This window comes from Oncorhynchus tshawytscha, linkage group LG10 (genome assembly GCF_018296145.1).
Source record: "Oncorhynchus tshawytscha isolate Ot180627B linkage group LG10, Otsh_v2.0, whole genome shotgun sequence".
NCBI lineage: Eukaryota > Metazoa > Chordata > Actinopteri > Salmoniformes > Salmonidae > Oncorhynchus > Oncorhynchus tshawytscha.
The window spans coordinates 83,786,440-83,804,797 of record NC_056438.1 but is presented as its reverse complement, the minus strand read 5'-3'; the positions used below and the strand labels follow the sequence as shown (position 1 = coordinate 83,804,797).

The following is an 18,358-nucleotide window of genomic DNA, read 5'->3' as shown; positions in this document are numbered from 1 at the left end:
ACTTGTTCTCAACTAGACTACCAATTAACACATTGTTTAAAAAGATTGATGAGGAAAATAACGTTTGATGGGTCGCAGGTTCGCCTGTTTACACACACAAAGAAAAATGAAGGGGTTCTTGTCAGGGGTTAGGGAGATATGTGGAACCATTATTATTATTTTTGCATGTGAGGAAGGGTTATTTACTGGAAAATACCATATATTTGTGGAAAAATCAATGTGATTAACAAAGTTTATACATTTTTTAAACATTTTCGAAATAACATTTTATTAAATTCCAAATATTTTCAATTATTTTTTGCTAAAAAACAAGTCGCTAGTTGTAGCCAAGCCCATAAGCAAATAGGTAAACTGGGATATGACTTAAGAGTTAAACATACTATGTAACATGTACAGTATAGAGTATGTATAGGCTGGAAGTAGAAGCCTAAGTGTCGTTGTCCTCTAGTTTACTCCAATTAGGGAAGGGGTGGTAGGGTTAGGAGAACATAATAAAGGAAATATAAAAATATAAAAAATAAAATGTATATATATATATACTGTATATACAGTACCAGTCAAAAGTTTGGACACACCTACTCATTCAAGGGTTTTTCATTATTTTTACTATTTTTTACATTGTAGAATGATAGTGAAGACATCAAAACTATGAAATAACACATATGGAATCATGTAGTAACTAAAAAAGTGTTAACTAAAATATATTTGAGGTTTGAGATTCTTCAAAGTAGCCACCCCCTGTCTTGATGGCGGCTAGCCTTTATGTACTTTGTTGGTTACTACATGATTCCATATATATTATTCTACAATGTAGAAAATATTCAAAATAAATAAAAACCCTTGGTCTGTCCAGATTACCGACTGGTTCAGGTTTGTCCAGATTACCGGTAGGTCCAGCTCTGTTCAGATTACCGGTTGGTCCAGCTCTGTCCAGATTACCGGCTGGTCCAGGTTTGTCCAGATTACCGGTAGGTCCAGCTCTGTCCAGATTACCGGTTGGTCTAGCTCTGTCCAGATTACCGGTTGGTCCAGCTCTGTCCAGATTACCGGTTGGTCCAGGTTTGTCCAGATTACCGGTTGGTCCAGGTTTGTCCAGATTACCGGTTGGTCCAGGTTTGTCCAGATTACCGGTTGGTCCAGGTTTGTCCAGATTACCGGTTGGTCCAGGTTTGTCTCAACTAAGAAAGCTCAGTCAGAGACCGGGAAACACTTCTGCTTCAGACTCAGACATTGTTTGGGTTGGACTCCAGTCTCTCATCACAAAGAAACATTGGAGAGACATTTATAGTCGGACTTTTCCTTGCTGATGCTGAAGTTCAACCAGTTGTTAACAATGAGCTCAGTAGATCAGTCGTGTTTATCATTGTCTTACAGCTGTGTAGTGCGTCCAGATCACGGTACGATGTAACTCATTTTGTCTTTCTGTTTTCCAGGTCCTCGCCAATCTGGTTTTGGAGGAGCTACAACCCTCTCTACAGACAGAACTGCTGGCCAGACTAAAGGGAAAGAAAGCAGGGAGGAAGAGAGTCTGGTTCACCGTGAGTGAATGAACGTCTCAGATCCTTTATTCAGAAAGTCCTACGGTAATGTTATAGTGAACTGGTTCTTCAGCTCTGAGTTCTGTCGTCCTGTAGGGTTCTCTGCTCTATACTGCCCCCTGATGTTCAGTCTGTAACCTGGTCCTGGATCAGCTAACAGAGGGTCTATGCATTCTGTACTCAGCTATGTTCTGTTGTCCCCCATACGTTGGAGGCAGTCTATAACCTGGTCCTGGATCAGCTAACAGAGGGTCTATACATTCTGTACTCAGCTGTGTTCTGTTGTCCCCCCAGACGTTGGAAGCCGCGTACCACCTGGTCCAGGATCAGCTGAGGGAGGGTCTGAAGGGACTGAAGGAGGAGTGTAAAGAGACAGCCAGGTCTCATGAAGCTCTGCTTCGCTCTGATATGGACCAGATAGCCAGTTCTAGAACCTTCCTGCAGGCCAAGCTACAAGGTACAATACCATGATGGGGATCTACAGATGTGGTAGCCTGGCGTCAAACACGGGTCGAGAATGCATTGTGGTGTAAAGGAGAAACCTTAGTAACAAAGAACTAACACCTTAGGATCTGAGGCAGGATATTGTGGGACCTGAATGAATGAAAAAGCAACAGTTATGAGCAGACATGGGATTACTATATCTAAACGGTTGTTCCATCTTGGTCCCCACAGCCTCCGTCAGTGATCCAGCAGCAAAGTTCTGCAGTGAGAACGTGTCTCCGTACCTGGCGTCCATCTTGGAAGAGCTGATGTCTCCGGTGACGGGGGGCTTCCAGGGGGTCCGGCTTCTCCTGGAGGGGGAGATAAACACTCTCTGCCTGGGCTTCCCCGAGGGAGCGGGGCAGGAGGGGTTAAACCAGGTAAGAAGGTGTTGGTGGAGCAAAGATGGTCAAGTTCCCTCGCATAAGAGTGAACAACTGAAGCGTGAACAACAAATAATCTTATTGCTTGAGGTGAATCACGCTAATGTCTAATAGTATGTGTGTTATAGCGTGTGTTGCCTCTCTCTCTCTTTCTCTCTCCTCAGGCGCTGGGTCAGATGTGTCAGGCAAGTCTGGAAGAGTGTTACCAGAAAGTGGAGGTCCTGACAGAACAGCTTCAGGAACTCAGGCATCGCTTCAAGTTCTCCAACTCAGTTCGTCTGATCCACTGCACGCAGATAGACATGCAACAGGTTAGTTCTGATCCACACCGTACAGATAGACATGCAACAGGTTAGTTCTGATCCACAGTGTACAGATAGACATGCAACAGGTTAGTTCTGATCCACAGTGTACAGATAGACATGCAACAGGTTAGTTCTGATCCACTGCACGCAGATAGACATGCAACAGGTTAGTTCTGATCCACAGCGTACAGATAGACATGCAACAGGTTAGTTCTGATCCACAGCGTGAACAACAAAAATCTTACAGATAGACATGCAACAGGTTAGTTCTGATCCACAGTGTACAGATAGACATGCAACAGGTTAGTTCTGATCCACAGTGTACAGATAGACATGCAACAGGTTAGTTCTGATCCACAGCGTACAGATAGACATGCAACAGGTTAGTTCTGATCCACAGTGTACAGATAGACATGCAACAGGTTAGTTCTGATCCACTGCACGCAGATAGACATGCAACAGGTTAGTTCTGATCCACAGCGTACAGATAGACATGCAACAGGTTAGTTCTGATCCACAGCGTACAGATAGACATGCAACAGGTTAGTTCTGATCCACAGTGTACAGATAGACATGCAACAGGTTAGTTCTGATCCACAGTGTACAGATAGACATGCAACAGGTTAGTTCTGATCCACAGCGTACAGATAGACATGCAACAGGTTAGTTCTGATCCACAGTGTACAGATAGACATGCAACAGGTTAGTTCTGATCCACAGCGTACAGATAGACATGCAACAGGTTAGTTCTGATCCACAGTGTACAGATAGACATGCAACAGGTTAGTTCTGATCCACAGTGTACAGATAGACATGCAACAGGTTAGTTCTGATCCACAGTGTACAGATAGACATGCAACAGGTTAGTTCTGATCCACAGTGTACAGATAGACATGCAACAGGTTAGTTCTGATCCACAGTGTACAGATAGACATGCAACAGGTTAGTTCTGATCCACAGTGTACAGATAGACATGCAACAGGTTAGTTCTGATCCACAGTGTACAGATAGACATGCAACAGGTTAGTTCTGATCCACAGTGTACAGATAGACATGCAACAGGTTAGTTCTGATCCACAGCGTACAGATAGACATGCAACAGGTTAGTTCTGATCCACAGCGTACAGATAGACATGCAACAGGTTAGTTCTGATCCACACCGTACAGATAGACATGCAACAGGTTAGTTCTGATCCACAGCGTACAGATAGACATGCAACAGGTTAGTTCAAATCAAAATCAAATCAAATTTATTTATATAGCCCTTCGTACATCAGCTGATATCTCAAAGTGCTGTACAGAAACCCAGCCTAAAACCCCAAACAGCAAGCAATGCAGGTGTAGAAGCCCGGTGGCTAGGAAAAACTCCCTAGAAAGGCCAAAACCTAGGAAGAAACCTAGAGAGGAACCAGGCTATGTGGGGTGGCCAGTCCTCTTCTGGCTGTGCCGGGTGGAGATTATAACAGAACACGGCCAAGATGTTCAAATGTTCATAAATGACCAGCATGGTCGTATAATAATAAGGCAGAACAGTTGAAACTGGAGCAGCAGCACGGCCAGGTGGACTGGGGACAGCAAGGAGTCATCATGTCAGGTAGTCCTGGGGCATGGTCCTAGGGCTCAGGTCCTCCGAGAGAGAGAGAAGGAGAGAATTAGAGAACGCACACTTAGATTCACATAGGACACCGAATAGGACAGGAGAGGTACTCCAGATATAACAAACTGACCCTAGCCCCCCGACACATTAACTACTGCAGCATAAATACTGGAGGCTGAGACAGGAGGTTCTGTGTTCTGATCCACAGCGTACAGATAGACATGCAACAGGTTAGTTCTGATCCACAGCGTACAGATAGACATGCAACAGGTTAGTTCTGATCCACAGCGTACAGATAGACATGCAACAGGTTAGTTCTGATCCACAGTGTACAGATAGACATGCAACAGGTTAGTTCTGATCCACAGCGTACAGATAGACATGCAACAGGTTAGTTCTGATCCACAGCGTACAGATAGACATGCAACAGGTTAGTTCTGATCCACAGCGTACAGATAGACATGCAACAGGTTAGTTCTGATCCACAGCGTACAGATAGACATGCAACAGGTTAGTTCTGATCCACAGCGTACAGATAGACATGCAACAGGTTAGTTCTGATCCACAGCGTACAGATAGACATGCAACAGGTTAGTTCTGATCCACAGTGTACAGATAGACATGCAACAGGTTAGACAGATACTGTAGGACATGTCAAAAGTAGACCTAGACTCGACAAAAAACTAACTCTGTCGTTAATCTCTTTTCTGTATATTCTACAACATACCATTTCCTCACATCTCAGATTTGGATGAGATGTTATCCTATGTGTTTCTGTCTTGTTGTAGCTGATGGAGAATGCTGTGTGGTTATGTCTTGTTGTAGCTGATGGAGAATGCTGTGTGTTTCTGTCTTGCAGCTGAAGGATAATACTGTGTGGTTCTGTCTTGTTGAAACTGATGGAGAATGCTGTGTGGTTCTGTGTTGTAGCTGACAGAGAATGCTGTGTGGTTATGGCTTGTAACTGATGGAGAATGCTGTGTGGTTCTGTGTTGTAGCTGATAGAGAATGCTGTGTGGTTCTGTGTTGTAGCTGACAGAGAATGATGTGTGGTTATGTCTTGTTGTAACTGATGGAGAATGCTGTGTGGTTCTGTGTTGTTGCTGGTAGAGAATGCTGTGTGGTTCTGTGTTGAAGCTGACAGAGAATGCTGTGTGGTTCTGTGTTGTTGTAACTGATGGAGAATGATGTGTGGTTCTGTGTTGTAGCTGATAGAGAATGCTGTGTGGTTCTGTGTTGTAACTGATGGAGAATGCTGTGTGGTTCTGTGTTGTAGCTGATAGAGAATGCTGTGTGTTTCTGTGTTGTAGCTGATAGAGAATGCTGTGTGGTTCTGTGTTGTAACTGATGGAGAATGCTGTGTGGTTCTGTGTTGTAGCTGATAGAGAATGCTGTGTGGTTCTGTGTTGTAGCTGATAGAGAATGCTGTGTGGTTCTGTCTTGTTGTAACTGATGGAGAATGCTGTGTGTTTCTGTGTTGTAGCTGATGGAGAATGCTGTGTGTTTCTGTGTTGTAGCTGATAGAGAATGCCGTGTACACCTTTAAATTGCTCCTCCAGAGCTCACTGAAAGACAACTCTTCCAAACTCACCTCAGCCATGGAGAAAGCAAAGCTCAGAGTCCTCAAGGTGAGATAACAGACAGAGCTTCATACCTCCTGCCTTCTGTCTGTAGCTTCACACCTCCTGCCTTCTGTCTGTAGCTTCGTACCTCCTGTCTTCTGACTGTAGCTTCACACCTCCTGCCTTCTGACTGTAGCTTCATACCTCCTGCCTTCTGTCTGTAGCTTCATACCTCCTGCCTTCTGACTGTAGCTTAACATTCTTGTTCTGTGGTTGTTCCCTGCAGCAATATGACCATGACAGTAGCACGGTGAGGAAGAGGATCTTTCAGGAGGCTCTGGTTGACATCACCCTTCCTGCTATCAGGAGGAACCTGGCTCCGGCACACAAACCGGTATGTACGCTGGTAACCTTTTGTCTCTTTATATCAGTCATTATATGCTAGAGATGTCCCAGGGCTGATGGTCTCAGTCCATCCACATCTCACCCTATCAAATTAAAGTAACGTTGGAGCAGGTACTGTTAGTTCATCAGAATATAAACCGCGAAACCAACACTTTACAGGACCTGCAGAAGTTGGACCAGTACATCTTTGCTGATTACACCAACTTCATCAAAGTGGAAAACGTTTATGAAGATATTCTACTGAACATTCTGACCATCGAGGTGGACAAAGGTGAGTTTACCTGCTTCTGTCTGTCATCCAGGGACCAGGATTCTCTTTATATATACAGCCATGTGTTTTGCCATCATTGTAAACCTGCCACACACACACTATACGATGCATTTATTAAACATAAGAATGAGTGTGAGTTTTTGTCACAATCCGGCTCGTGGGAAGTGACAGAGCTCTTATAGGACCAGGGCACAAATAATAATAATCAATCATTTAGCTCTTTATTTAACCATCTTACATATCAAACCTTAATTGTCCATCAAAAATGGTGAATAACTCACCACAGGTTAATGAGAAGGGTGTGCTTGAAAGGATGCACATAACTCTGCAATGTTGAGTTGTATTGGAGAGAGTCTCAGTCTTAAATCATTTTCCACACACAGTCTGTGCCTGTATTTAGTTTCCATGCTAGTGAGGGCCGAGAATGCACTCTCACATAGGTACGTGGTTGCAAAGGGCATCTTAACAACGCGATTTGCCAAGGCAAGAAACTCTGAGCACGGCCCTATCCAGAAATCTGGCAGTGGCATCTGATTAAATTAAATTTTCACAGAACTACTTGTAGCAATTTCGATGAGACTCTCAGATATCGGTAAGTGGACTGGAGGCAGAGCATGAAAGGGATAACGAATCCAGTTGTTTGTGTCATCCGTTTCGGGAAAGTACCTGCGTAATTGTGCACCCAGCTCACTCAGGTGCTTCGCATTTGACATTGTCCTATGGCTTGAGTTCAATGATGGAAAGACCTGTGTTGTCCTTGTTAATGTAGACAGAGAAGAGTTCCAACTTCTTTTTTTTATTTTTTTATTTTTATTTTTATTTCACCTTTATTTAACCAGGTAGGCTAGTTGAGAACACCTTTATTTAACCAGGTAGGCTGGTTGAGAACACCTTTATTTAACCAGGTAGGCTAGTTGAGAACACCTTTATTTAACCAGGTAGGCCAGTTGAGAACACCTTTATTTAACCAGGTAGGCCAGTTGAGAACACCTTTATTTAACCAGGTAGGCCAGTTGAGAACACCTTTATTTAACCAGGTAGGCCAGTTGAGAACACCTTTATTTAACCAGGTAGGCCAGTTGAGAACAAGTTCTCATTTGCAACTGCGACCTGGCCAAGATAAAGCATAGCAGTGTGAGCAGACAACACAGAGTTACACATGGAATAAACAATTAACAAGTCAATAACACAGTAGAAAACAAAGGGGGGAGTCTATATACAATGTGTGCAAAAGGCATGAGGAGGTAGGCGAATAATTACAATTTTGCAGATTAACACTGGAGTGATAAATGATCAGATGGTCATGTACAGGTAGAGATATTGGTGTGCAAAAGAGCAAGTAAATAAATAAAAACAGTATGGGGATGAGGTAGGTGAAAATGGGTGGGCTATTTACCAATAGACTATGTACAGCAGCAGCGATCGGTTAGCTGCTCAGATAGCTGATGTTTGAAGTTGGTGAGGGAGATAAAAGTCTCCAACTTCAGCGATTTTGCAATTCGTTCCAGTCACAGGCAGCAGAGTACTGGAACGAAAGGCGGCCAAATGAGGTGTTGGCTTTAGGGATGATCAGTGAGATACACCTGCTGGAGCGCGTGCTACGGATGGGTGTTGCCATCGTGACCAGTGAACTGAGATAAGGCGGAGCTTTACCTAGCATGGACTTGTAGATGACCTGGAGCCAGTGGGTCTGGCGACGAATATGTAATGAGGGCCAGCCGACTAGAGCATACAGGTCGCAGTGGTGGGTGGTATAAGGTGCTTTAGTGACAAAACGGATGGCACTGTGATAGACTGCATCCAGTTTGCTGAGTAGAGTGTTGGAAGCCATTTTGTAGATGACATCGCCGAAGTCGAGGATCGGAAGGATAGTCAGTTTTACTAGGGTAAGCTTGGCAGCGTGAGTGAAGGAGGCTTTGTTACGGAATAGAAAGCCGACTCTTGATTTGATTTTCGATTGGAGATGTTTGATATGAGTCTGGAAGGAGAGTTTGCAGTCTAGCCAGACACCTAGGTACTTATAGATGTCCACATATTCAAGGTCGGAACCATCCAGGGTGGTGATGCTAGTCGGGCATGCGGGTGCAGGGAGCGATCGGTTGAAAAGCATGCATTTGGTTTTACTAGCGTTTAAGAGCAGTTGGAGGCCACGGAAGGAGTGTTGTATGGCATTGAAGCTTGTTTGGAGGTTGGATAGCACCGTGTCCAATGACGGGCCGAAAGTATATAGAATGGTGTCGTCTGCGTAGAGGTGGATCAGGGAATCGCCCGCAGCAAGAGCAACGTCATTGATATATACAGAGAAAAGAGTCGGCCCGAGAATTGAACCCTGTGGCACCCCCATAGAGACTGCCAGAGGACCGGACAGCATGCCCTCCGATTTGACACACTGAACTCTGTCTGCAAAGTAATTGGTGAACCAGGCAAGGCAGTCATCCGAAAAACCGAGGCTACTGAGTCTGCCGATAAGAATATGGTGATTGACAGAGTCGAAAGCCTTGGCCAGGTCAATGAAGACGGCTGTACAGTACTGTCTTTTATCGATGGCGGTTATGATATCGTTTAGTACCTTGAGTGTTGCTGAGGTGCACCCGTGACCGGCTCGGAAACCAGATTGCACAGCGGAGAAGGTACGGTGGGATTCGAGATGGTCAGTGACAATCATAGCCTCAATTTTGTCCCGCAGATTGAATATAGTTGCGGAGAGTCCCTGTAATCCTAGATTCAGATCAGTTAGGCGAGAAACAACATCACCCAAGTAGGCCAGTCGTGTGAGAAACTCATCATCATGCAAGCGGTCAGATAAGTGAAAATTATGGTCAGCAAAGAAAACTTTAACCTCGTCTCTTAATTTAAAAACAACGTGTCAATACTTTGCCCCTTGAAAACCAGCTTACTGGCTGTTGTAAAAGCGTTACGTGGTCACTGCCGATATCAGTGCATAATACATAAAATACAGGAGAGTTCAGGGGCCTTTTGCTTTAACAAGTTAACCATTTTCACTGCAGTGTCTAAAACATCTTTCAAGCTGTCAAGCATTCCCTTGGCAGCAAGAGCCTCTCGGTGGATGCTGCAGTGTACCCAAGAGCCTCTCGGTGGATGCTGCAGTGTACCCAAGAGCCTCTTGGTGGATGCTGCAGTGTACCCAAGAGCCTCTTGGTGGATGCTGTAGTGTACCCAAGAGCCTCTCGGTGGATGCTGCAGTGGACCCAAGAAACAGTGTTGTTTGATGAAGACATTGTCTGTATAGTTTTTTGAGCCTTTTCCCCCAGCATTGTCCCAGCCATATCCGCAGCAGCAGGAAGAATGAAGTCCTCCACAATAGTATGGAGCTTGCCTGTCCTTGCCGGTAGCTCACCATATAAGATGTGTCACTACCTAATCTTAGTTTTCTTTATTATTTTGGTTAGGTCAAGGTGTGACGAGGGTGGTTTGTTTAGTTTATGTATTGTTTCGGTTTTTTTTGTATGTCCAGGGGTTTTTGTAAGTCTAGGTGTTTATATGTCTATGGTTGCCTAGATTGTTTCTAAATCAGAGGCAGCTGATTATCGTTGTCTCTGATTGGGGACCATATTTAGGTAGCCATATTCCTTGGGTAGTTTGTGGGTTCTTATTCTATGTTTAGTTGCCTGTCTGCACTAGCCATAGTAGCTTCACGGTTCGTTTTGTTGTTTTGTATAGTTTGTTCAGTGTTCAGTTTTCGTTCTTTCATTAAAGAAGTATGTACGCTTAACACGCTGCGCCTTGGTCTCCTCCATATGACGGCCGTGACAAGATGCTTCCAGACCCTTCTTATTAATGGATTCTGTTGCTTTTATACATGTCTTACTACTCAAAAGACATCTTTATTCTCGCTCAAAGAACTCCTGTGGCTTATTTTTCAAACTGTCATGTTTCATTTCTAAATGTCTGAGCAAGAGGGAAGGTTTCCTGTGAGAGAGTAATGGTTAATGTGATTGGATGAGTAACGGTTAATGTGATTGGATGAGTAACGGATAATGTGATTGGATGAGTAACGGTTAATGTGATTGGATGAGTAACGGTTAATGTGATTGGATGAGAAACGGTTAATGGGATTGGATGTTAACTATTTGACTAGGCTTCCTGTATTTGACATTGTGTTGTTATTTCGCTGAACGGTAGATGGTTAGATTTTATTTTTGGCAGTGAAACGAAGCTACTCAGGCGAGAGGAAAAAAAAAACCTCACCCAAATGTAGAGCCCCATAAACCCCACCCAAATGTAGAGCCCCATAAACCTCACCCAAATGTAGAGCCCCATAAACCTCACCCAAACGTAGAGCCCCATAAACCTCACCCAAATGTAGAGCCCCATAAACCTCACCCAAATGTAGAGCCCCATAAACCTCACCCAAATGTAGAGCCCCATAAACCCCACCCAAATGTAGAGCCCCATAAACCTCACCCAAATGTAGAGCCCCATAAACCTCACCCAAATGTAGAGCCCCATAAATCTCACCCAAATGTAGAGCCCCATAAACCTCACCCAAATGTAGAGCCCCATAAACCTCACCCAAATGTAGAGCCCCATAAATCTCACCCAAATGTAGAGCCCCATAAACCTCACCCAAATGTAGAGCCCCATAAACCTCACCCAAATGTAGAGCCCCATAAACCTCACCCAAATGTAGAGCCCCATAAACCTCACCCAAATGTAGAGCCCCATAAACCTCACCCAAACGTAGAGCCCCATAAACCTCACCCAAATGTAGAGCCCCATAAACCCCACCCAAATGTAGAGCCCCATAAACCCCACCCAAATGTAGAGCCCCATAAACCTCACCCAAATGTAGAGCCCCATAAACCCCACCCAAATGTAGAGCCCCATAAACCCCACCCAAATGTAGAGCCCCATAAACCCCACCCAAATGTAGAGCCCCATAAACCTCACCCAAATGTAGAGCCCCATAAACCTCACCCAAATGTAGAGCCCCATAAACCTCACCCAAACGTAGAGCCCCATAAACCTCACCCAAACGTAGAGCCCCATAAACCTCACCCAAATGTAGAGCCCCATAAACCTCACCCAAATGTAGAGCCCCATAAACCTCACCCAAATGTAGAGCCCCATAAACCCCACCCAAATGTAGAGCCCCATAAACCCCACCCAAATGTAGAGCCCCATAAACCCCACCCAAATGTAGAGCCCCATAAACCTCACCCAAATGTAGAGCCCCATAAACCCCACCCAAATGTAGAGTCCCATAAACCTCACCCAAATGTAGAGCCCCATAAACCTCACCCAAACGTAGAGCCCCATAAACCTCACCCAAACGTAGAGCCCCATAAACCTCACCCAAATGTAGAGCCCCATAAACCTCACCCAAATGTAGAGCCCCATAAACCTCACCCAAATGTAGAGCCCCATAAACCTCACCCAAACTTAGAGCCCCATAAACCTCACCCAAATGTAGAGCCCCATAAACCTCACCCAAATGTAGAGCCCCATAAACCTCACCCAAATGTAGAGCCCCATAAACCTCACCCAAATGTAGAGCCCCATTGGAAAATATATTTTTTTTAGTATAGTTATTTTTTTATGTGAATCACATTTTTATTTACCCCTGGGGGTACCCCAGTTTGGGACTACCTGGGGGTACCCCAGTTTGGGACTACCTGGGGGTACCCCAGTTTGGGACTACCTGGGGGTACCCCAGTTTGGGAATACCTGGGGGTACCCCAGTTTGGGAATACCTGGGGGTACCCCAGTTTGGGAATACCTGGGGGTACCCCAGTTTGGGAATACCTTGGGGTACCCCAGTTTGGGACTACCTGGGGTACCCCAGTTTGGGACTACCTGGGGGTACCCCAGTTGGGGAATACCTGGAGGTACCCCAGTTGGGGAATACCTGGGGGTACCCCAGTTTGGGACTACCTGGGGGTACCCCAGTTGGGGAATACCTGGAGGTACCCCAGTTGGGGAATACCTGGGGGTACCCCAGTTGGGGAATACCTGTACCATTTATCAACCCAATCCATTCTACTAAAGTATAGGAGACAACTACTTGTCAACCCAATCCATTCTACTAAAGTATTAGGAGACAACTACTTTTATCGACCCAATCCATTCTACTAAAGTATAGGAGACAAACACTTATCAACCCAATCCATTCTACTAAAGTATAGGAGACAACTACTTATCAACCCAATCCATTATACTAAAGTATAGGAGACAGACACTTATCAACCCAATCCATTCTACTAAAGTATAGGAGACAAACACTTATCAACCCAATGCATATAAAAATTAACACATTTCACTGTGTTCCCTTTTGGTCTCCCATGTTCTAAAATAAGTTACTAAAAACCCATCCCTTGTCTTTTCTACTGACAGTAATAGAAGTGTATAACACCATTACCCTCCTGTATAACACCATTACCCTCTTGTATGCCCTGCATGACACCATTACCCTCTTGTATGCTCTGCATGACACCATTACCCTCTTGTATACCCTGTATAGCACCATTACCCTCCTGTATAACACCATTACCCTCTTGTATGCCCTGCATGACACCATTACCCTCTTGTATACCCTGCATGACACCATTACCCTCTTGTATGCCCTGCATGACACCATTACCCTCTTGTATACCCTGCATGACACCATTACCCTCTTGTATGCCCTGCATGACACCATTACCCTCTTGTATACCCTGCATGGCACCATTACCCTCTTGTATACCCTGCATGACACCATTACCCTCTTGTATGCCCTGCATGACACCATTACCCTCTTGTATACCCTGCATGACACCATTACCCTCTTGTATACCCTGCATGACACCATTACCCTCTTGTATACCCTGTATAGCACCATTACCCTCCTGTATAACATCATTACCCTCTTGTATACTCTGTATAGCACCATTACCCTCCTGTATAACACCATTACCCTCTTGTATACCCTGTATAGCACCATTACCCTCTTGTATACCCTGTATAGCACCATTACCCTCTTGTATAACACTATTACCCTCTTGTATACCATGTATAGCACCATTACCCTCTTGTATAGCACCATTACCCTCTTGTATACCCTGTATGACACCATTACCCTCTTGTATAGCACCATTACCCTCTTGTATACCATGTATAGCACCATTACCCTCTTGTATAACACCATTACCCTCTTGTATACCATGTATAGCACCATTACCCTCTTGTATAACACCATTACCCTCTTGTATACCATGTATAGCACCATTACCCTCTTGTATAGCACCATTACCCTCTTGTATACCCTGTATAGCACCAGTACCCTCTTGTATAGCACCATTACCCTCTTGTATACCCTGTATATGACACCATTACCCTCTTGTATACTCTGTATAGCACCATTACCCTCTTGTATACCATGTATAGCACCATTACCCTCTTGTATAGCACCATTACCCTCTTGTATACCCTGTATAGCACCATTACCCTCCTGTATAACACCATTACCCTCTTGTATGCCCTGTATAACACCATTACCCTCTTGTATACCCTGTATAGCACCATTACCCTCTTGTATAGCACCATTACCCTCTTGTATACCCTGTATGACACCATTACCCTCTTGTATACCCTGTATGACACCATTACCCTCTTGTATAGCACCATTACCCTCTTGTATACCATGTATAGCACCATTACCCTCTTGTATAGCACCATTACCCTCTTGTATACCCTGTATGACACCATTACCCTCTTGTATACCCTGTATGACACCATTACCCTCCTGTATGACACCATTACCCTCTTGTATACTCTGTATAACACCATTACCCTCTTGTATACCATGTATGACACCATTACCCTCTTGTATACCCTGTATGACACCATTACCCTCTTGTATAACACCATTACCCTCTTGTATAGCACCATTACCCTCTTGTATACCATGTATAGCACCATTACCCTCTTGTATACCCTGTATGACACCATTACCCTCTTGTATAACACCATTACCCTCTTGTATAGCACCATTACCCTCTTGTATAACACCATTACCCTCTTGTATAGCACCATTACCCTCTTGTATAGCACCATTACCCTCTTGTATAGCACCATTACCCTCTTGTATAGCACCATTACCCTCTTGTATAACACCATTACCCTCTTGTATACCCTGTATGACATAATTGATTGTATGTACTGTATGCTTCTCCTGTATGAACTTAATCAATTCTTTCTCCTCCCTTTCGGTCTCTCATTTTCTCCAGTGGTGAAAGAAGCTGCCAGTCTGAGGAAGAACAACTTGATGGTGGACAGTACTGACCTGCAGAGTGTCAGCCAGAGCAGCCTGACAGAGAGTCGAACCCCTCCCCTCTCCGCCCCCGCCAGCCCTGCCGAGATGGCTGTCTCTGGGCTGAGCAGACAGGCCGAGCGGGCACCTTCTCCCCTGGTGCAGAACTTGTCTTCTAGCGCTGGGAGGCTGGAGGTGGAAGGTGGCCCAGTGGTCCCAGATATGGCTGCCCTCACTCCTCCTGTCATTGTCATAACTCCACAAAGTGAGGCTCCAGACCCAGATCCAGCCCCACTCTCACTCCCAGCCCCAGCACATATACTTACCTATACTGCTGATGTCTCTGTAGCAGAGCCTGATACCCCTTCACCTCTACCTGATACCCCTTCACCTCTACCTGAAATGTCCTCTGCTGAAAGTGATTACCCCTCTGGTGCTGCCTCAACCAAACCTGATGCTTCCTTAGTCAATCATGACGCCTCTTTGGCCACAATCACACCTTATGCCGCCTCCCCCCAGCCTCCTCTTCCTGTGGCTGAACCAGCTCCCCAGATACCGGAAGTTACAGACACAGCCAAAGCATCCCAACCACCAGGAACTGAAGACAAACCAGACACAGACAAAGCCAGAAACAGCCCAGTGAGTGACAGTGTGTTGGTGTGTGTCGAGGCTCTGTCAGCAGTGAGTATGATTCTTCCTGAGGCCACGGTGCTCTCCACTGGTCAGAGACAGAGACAAGCCACAGACAGAGCAGTCTACCTGAAAACTCCTGCAGGGGTGAAGGAGGGGCATCTGTACCTTTCACCGTGGACAAGAAGGAAGAGGAGGAAGAACATCTTTGTAAGGAGGCAGAAGCACATCACATTGGTACAGCCCCATCCAACGCCCATATAGAAACTGTAGACAGTGATTTGGTCCACTCTGACACCCCTCCAGAAATTAAAGCTAGTGGTACAGTCCAAACTAGCTCATCTACCCAAGCCAGAGACACTGAACCAGCCTGCCCGACTCAGAATGACCCTAACTCCACTAAACCAGCCTCCCAGACTCAGATTGACCCTAACCCCACAGGATCAGAGATGCAGCCTGGAGGCAGTGAGGACAGAGCTGCAGTTACCTCCGTCACTAGCGTTACTGTCACTGAGAGCGAGGGTGCCCTGCTTGCATGCAATACCCTGGTCACATCACAAGGGGGTGCTACTACTCCACTGACTGGGCCTGGGGAGGGTGTAGTGGAGGCAGGGGATAGAGGAGAGGCTCTGGGGGGTGTAGTGGAGGCAGGGGACAGAGGAGAGGCTCTGGGGGGTGTAGTGGAGGCAGGGGATAGAGGAGAGGCTCTGGGGGGTGTAGTGGAGGCAGGGGACAGAGGAGAGGCTCTGGGGGGTGTAGTGGAGGCAGAGTACAGAGGAGAGGCTCTGGTGGGTGTAGTGGAGGCTCTGGGGCTACAGTCTAACACAGTGGGGATGGAGGGAGAGGAGGAAGCGGTTCCATTGGGTAGTGTGCAGTCCATCCGTGACTTGGTGATGGAGGTAGTGGAGGTGGAAGAGCTGATACAGAGGTATCCCCCAGAAAACAGCACTCCCTAGCTGGGGAAAGAACGACTAGGGGGGGTGTACCAACAGCAGAGCAATTAACGGTGTTCATTTTGAACCCAATTCAAAATCTATTAACTATTTCTATATCAAATAAATGACTGAAAATGTTTACTCTACAGACTGATAGAAATTGAGGAAGGAGGTAATCATCTCTCTCCTCCCTCCTCAGAGGAGCACACAGACTGATAGAAATTGAGGAGGTAATCATCTCTCTCCTCCCTCCTCAGAGGAGCACAGAGACTGATAGAAGTTGAGGAGGTAATCATCTCTCTCCTCCCTCCTCAGAGGAGCACACAGACTGATAGAAGTTGAGGAGGTAATCATCTCTCCTCCCTCTCAGAGGAGCACAGAGACTCTCCTCCCTCCTCAGAGGAGCACAGAGACTGAGAGAGAAGAAAAGAAACTGACCAAATAACATAAACGTTAACATCTGATAGCTATACTAACAAGGACTGCTATTGGTGCAGCAGACGATAATACAACTTTCACTTACATACTCAATTTTATATTGAACAACTGCTTTTTTTGGTTGAAATAATGGTCATCTTTTTAACATTTTGGGGGGGCTTGAAATGAGCACCGTACCTTACATTTTGTTCGGTTGTGCAGTTGGTTTTACCGTGACAACAGAAGTACTGCATTTCTAAGCCATTTTGCTTTGTTCTGTAGAACCTTTTGGGACAAAGCTATTTAGATCTGAATATATTTAACAGTTAAAAGAATGATAAGGGAGGTGCTTAAATTAATAAAACATAACAAACACTTAACACACGTTTCTTGTTTTGTGTTCATACTGTATCTTTCTGTAAGTATATAAAATATAATACCTTTAGAATTTAAGAGATCTTTTAAAAGATACTGTAGGGGAGACTGGGGTAAGTTCAGCCATTTGTTTTACATTCAGCATCATTCTGTCAAGGGAAATATAGTATTATTTCTAACAAAGATATATATCTACATATATTTCAGGATGTTGTGTATCTCTGGAAACATTACAGTTTTGAAATCATAGCTTTTCCACAAAGTTGTCTCTTGGACAACCCGGGTATGGGGTTGTTGAGCCGCGGGACAGGGTAAATTAAGCAATGAAATATTACTACCTTTTTAAAACCATGTCTATCTTTATTTCCCACAATTCAACACAATCACTTTTTCTCTTCTAATATTGTACGCATCTTTTAACACAGGTTTAACACCTAACAACCCCTTTGTACTTAAAAAACAACACTTTTAACGTAATCCAGGCCCTGTTACCTCATATCTCAGAGATAACTTCCCCCATGGCCATTGGCTCAACTTCCCCCATGGCCATTGGCTCAACTTCCCCCATGGCCATTGGCTCAACTTCCCCCATGGCCATTGGCTCAACTTCCCCCATGGCCATTGGCTCAACTTCCCCCATGGCCATTGGCTCAACTTCCCCCATGGCCATTGGCTCAACTTCCCCCATGACCATTGGCTCAACTTCCCCCATGACCATTGGCTCAACTTCCCCCATGGCCATTGGCTCAACTTACCCCATGACCATTGGCTCAATTTACGCCATGGCCATTGGCTCAACTTCCCCCATGGCCATTGGCTCAACTTCCCCCATGGCCATTGGCTCAACTTACCCCATGGCCATTGGCTCAACTTACCCCATGACCATTGGCTCAATTTACCCATGGCCATTGGCTCAATTTACGCCATGGCCATTGGCTCAACTTCCCCCATGGCCATTGGCTCAATTTACCCCAAGGACATTGGCTCAATTTACCCATGGCCATTGGCTCAATTTACCCCAAGGCAAATATTTTGACTATATTAGCCCACATAGCTACAAGGATGCACTTTCATTCTAGGTTTAGGACCTGATATTGTAGCTTATAGAGTAGAGACCATAACTGGTTTAGGCCCTGATATTGAAGCTTATAGAGACCATAACTGGTTTAGGACCTGATATTGTAGCTTATAGCGACCATAACTGGTTTA

General features: G+C 45.1%; 1 protein-coding gene across 1 annotated transcript in view; it reads left to right on the top strand.

Moving 5' to 3' along the window:
* Positions 1–770: 770 nt before the first annotated feature.
* The window catches only part of LOC112238591, a 29,313-nt gene continuing 11,725 nt past the window's right edge, over positions 771–18,358 (top strand). The window contains exons 1-9 of the mRNA XM_042329614.1: positions 771–1,538; positions 1,833–1,995; positions 2,214–2,401; positions 2,569–2,715; positions 5,824–5,934; positions 6,155–6,262; positions 6,433–6,544; positions 14,770–15,659; positions 15,839–16,350. Of these exons, the coding sequence (XP_042185548.1) occupies positions 1,947–1,995; positions 2,214–2,401; positions 2,569–2,715; positions 5,824–5,934; positions 6,155–6,262; positions 6,433–6,544; positions 14,770–15,659; positions 15,839–16,350 (2,117 nt within the window). The 5' untranslated portion in view covers positions 771–1,538; positions 1,833–1,946. The remainder of the gene's footprint in view (positions 1,539–1,832; positions 1,996–2,213; positions 2,402–2,568; positions 2,716–5,823; positions 5,935–6,154; positions 6,263–6,432; positions 6,545–14,769; positions 15,660–15,838; positions 16,351–18,358) is intronic.